At 40.3% G+C, this 3909-nt stretch overlaps 1 protein-coding gene across 5 annotated transcripts in view; it reads right to left on the bottom strand.

Annotated features, from left to right (window-relative positions):
• Nucleotides 1-506: 506 nt before the first annotated feature.
• Nucleotides 507-3909, bottom strand: part of Lysmd3 (LysM domain containing 3) — an 11661-nt gene continuing 8258 nt past the window's right edge. For 3 of the 5 annotated variants that reach the window (XM_023704178.1, XM_023704179.1, XM_004644068.2), the window contains exon 3: nt 507-2411. In XM_023704178.1, the coding sequence (XP_023559946.1) occupies nt 1746-2411 (666 nt within the window). In that variant the 3' untranslated portion in view covers nt 507-1745. The remainder of the gene's footprint in view (nt 2412-3909) is intronic. The other 2 variants (XM_023704180.1, XM_023704181.1) reach the window with 2 other exon arrangements.

The following is a 3909-nucleotide window of genomic DNA, read 5'->3' as shown; positions in this document are numbered from 1 at the left end:
ACAGAGTATTCAATGGACATCAGCCTGTTCTGTCCTGAAGTAGTAGTCTTCATGTTCTACTCTAAAGCTGGATTTTTCAGTAGGCTTAATAAAGTTAACACTGAGCATAAATTAAAAGACCACTCCTCTTTTCAAGATGCCCAAGGCACACTAAGATAATTTTAAAATATTTAACTAAAATTCCTGAAACAATTCACTGCAACTTCCCTATAAAACACTTTCTGGAAGAAAATGCAACAAGGCGCTGATATATGTGAGACTTTGAAATGTTGACTTGTCTCCTTATGATGCTTTTTTTGTGAAAATACATAAAAGCCCCTACGCTAACTATTTATTCCAGTACTACAATTGTATCAGGATTGGAGTTTGAAATCTGAAATGACTGATGAAAAACTGAAAGGTGAAAGACTGGGAAGCAATGGTGCTATTATGTACCTACGGTGAGGACTTTACACAAAATAGCCAAGCCAGACTCCACCAAATCTTGCTTCTATTGGATTATTTTAAGTTGCATTTTAAAAACAGATATTTTTAAAAAGTGGAGGATGGAAATCAGTACGCAAATGTCTCTCAGCCAACTGTGGCTGTTGCGTGGCAGATCTTAAAAGTGGTCTCACCAAGCCCTTTTACCCAATCACCCCTTTGGCCTGTATTCTCCAGTAGGACATTAGAGTTCAGCGGGGAGTCTTAGCTGCACACTATCACTTTGAAAAACGAGGTTAGCGGGTCCACAAGAGAAGCCACTTCTCCGGTATGAGAAAACGTCTCAACTTGCTTTTGCGTAACTATTTTTTGCAAGTGAGGGTAAGGTGGAATTTACGCCTCTGTGAATGCATCCAATTGAACCAACTGAAATTCTACTTCAATTCTAAAACTTGTATCAACTTACATAAAGCATAGTATAAGGCATTAAATGTAATTAAGGCATGTTACTATATGTAACAGCAGTGACTTATCACAGTATGTAAGAAGTTATATTTCTAAATAATGCTAATTTGTACTATAACACTTCATTGAACTACAAAGTGCTTTCAAATTATCAATTGAAAACAGAAGCAGAAGTGAGGTTAAAGGATCTGTCTTAAAACATTCTTTAAGAGAGAAAAATTATTTTTAGCTTTCACCTACTCCTGTGTTCTAGTAGTGATCAAGTGCCAAATTTTCAACTGTACCACATTATCTTGGTGCCTTAAAAATCTAATTTATTTCTTAGCCTCTGTCAGAATTAAACATGTTCCTGTTGCCTAGCATAGGTGCCAAATGTGTTTTTTTTAATAAAAATTTCAAAAAGGAATGTGAAGTACTTGCTATCAAATAATTTTAGAATCAAACTTTTTGGCAACTAAGTAATTTGGTGGTTCACAGTAGTATATTTTCTTTTTAGACATCTGATACCACCATCATTCTGCTTCTGAAATGTAGCATAACTCTAAATAAAAATTACTTAAAAGATCCAATTCAAACACATCTATTCTTGAATAAGAAAACCCATTGTCTAAGAGCTTCCTAAACACACACTTAAATTCATTTTTTTCCTTTAAGTATTGATAAAACAGACTTATGGGTCGAGTGCTCTTTACTTAACAACCAGCAACTGTAGGGATTTTTTATATAATCCACTTATAAAAGCTCAAAAGGTTCTAGGTAGAACAAACACAGCATCTCTGATCACCTCACATCCTGCCTCTGCAGTGGTAACTGAACAGGCTTCGCCACACTCCCGATGCAATGTGAGGAGCTAACTGCTACGTTCTGTGTGGAGCAGCAGCTGGCTGAGAAGCGCCATACGGTCTGCGGCCATCCTGCTGGCCAGCATGCATGCCTCTGGAGGGAGCAAGGCCATTCTCCAGTTCTCTGTGCTGTGATGGGGGTGTGACTCCTGAATGCAAATGTGAAGAGTCCACTGTTGAATGGTGGTGACTAACATCCACTTTCGCTAAAATTTCATAGTACAGCAAATAAAACACTGGTGTTATTATACCTACTATCAACATTATCACCACAGCTGTCCACCACCCTATTCCCCAATCTGCTCCATAATAGGGATCCTTACGTTTTGTGTTTTTGTTATCGGGTTCAAAACGAATTTGCTGTGTGGTCAAGGCAGACACCACTTCATTAAGGTTCTCCTTCTTGGTGTTTGTACACTTCACTATTTGTTCTATGTCTCGATCCACTTCTTTTAAAAAACTACCAGCTGACTCACTGGATGAAAGACAGTTGTTTGCTGGCAGAATTTCCTGTTGTTCTGGTGCATACTGAGCAGGCGAGGGCTGTGAACCCAGTCTTCCTTTTGGAGGATAAAGTGATTCAGTCAATGAACTAAACTTTTTCACTGGAATTTTGATAGCTCTAAGGGCAAAAATGTCTTGATCGCTGATGAGATTGTTAAGTCTCTTGATGTCTGCTACCTGTGAGAAAGAAAGATGCAACATTCAACTGTATTCTAAATCAAACTAGATGTAAAAATCATTATTCATCCCGCTTACTTTTGGAAGGAAAAATTGAGCTTAGTTGTTAATATTAAATTACCATGTTTAGAGATTTGAATTTTGATTCACAAGCTTCAGGAAATCACCAACTCTTTTCCATAAGCTCTGCTACGGCACACTATTCAGTAGGTTTGGTCCTGTGCGGCTCCCCCAGGTACGTTGGGCAGAAGCACCACAGTCCTGCGTGCCTGGGAGCAATGTGAAGGGAGGCTCAGATTACTGGGCAGACGGGCTTTACTCCAACTGGCGTAGCAAGCTGACACTAACCTTTTAAAAGTCCTACCTTATCAAAACTAAGATACCATCAACTCTAAGACGTATTAGACGTATCTACTTCTAAGGAGGAAAGAAACCACTAAATATACTGAAGGTGCCAAGGTTCCAACTTCAAAGGTATTAAAATGTATGAAAATATGCAATAAAATACAATAATTTATTTTCCTTAATTTGTCCTTTGAAGCCACTTTTTCTCTTGCCTCCTCAGTGTAAATATATTACTCATCTAGCGCCAGGATCAGCCACAGGTGTGTCTCCATATCCTCGCGGGCCTCCACCTGTCTATGTCCTCTGTCCCTGTGATGAGGCAGAGGAGCATTTTTAGATCAGCAATGCCACAGCACGTCTTCTCAGCACCCTTCCATCATTCACCCCGTTCGTCTCTCCCATCAGTGGCTTAATCAGCTCTAACTGTCAGAGGGGTAGTGTGAGTCTAGGATGAAACTTAAGGTTTCTGATAGTTCGGTCAGCTCTGTGGATGATGCCGCCATTTCCTGAGGCGGAACAAGTGCTGCTGAGTCAGGAGAAGATGAGCACAGATTTTAGCCACGATGGCGGTGAGGTGCTTCAGATACACAAGCGGAAAATGTCAGACCCTCCAGCTCACAGGCAAGGCCCTCCCTCATTCTGCTTTATCACATTCGAGCTTTATCACAAGGGAGACTCCCCTACGATGCAGTCCTACTGTCCTCTGGCTGTCTCAAATCACTCAACTCAGTCTGTGCTACCCACTACAGGACTGAGAATGACCTGAGACTCAGCATCACCAGAAAGACAGGCAGAAGGTGAAGAGAAGATCCCCGACGAATGCCAACACTTGGACTATGCTGGGTATGAAAATTCCGCAGAGGGGACTTAAAAAGAGAGGCCAGAAAGCAGGATCCTACCACACTGGCTGGAAGCAGGAAAGGTGCGTGTGCAGCACAACTCACATTTCCCAGCTGTGTGGCTGGGGTAGCCATTTATTTATTTACTTATTTTTCCCATAAATTTATTGAGAAACAAATAGCAATGAGACAGTTTCAAACCAAACTAGTAGGACAGTTTCAATAATTAACACATTGTATACATTCTTCCTAGTGGTTATTTGCTGTACAAGATGCGGACATGATATCCTATTTACAAACACCATTAGAACAAA

Source organism: Octodon degus, unplaced genomic scaffold (genome assembly GCF_000260255.1).
Source record: "Octodon degus isolate 3935 unplaced genomic scaffold, OctDeg1.0 scaffold00190, whole genome shotgun sequence".
Classification (NCBI taxonomy): Eukaryota; Metazoa; Chordata; class Mammalia; order Rodentia; family Octodontidae; genus Octodon; species Octodon degus.
This window is presented reverse-complemented; position numbering and strand designations above follow the sequence as displayed.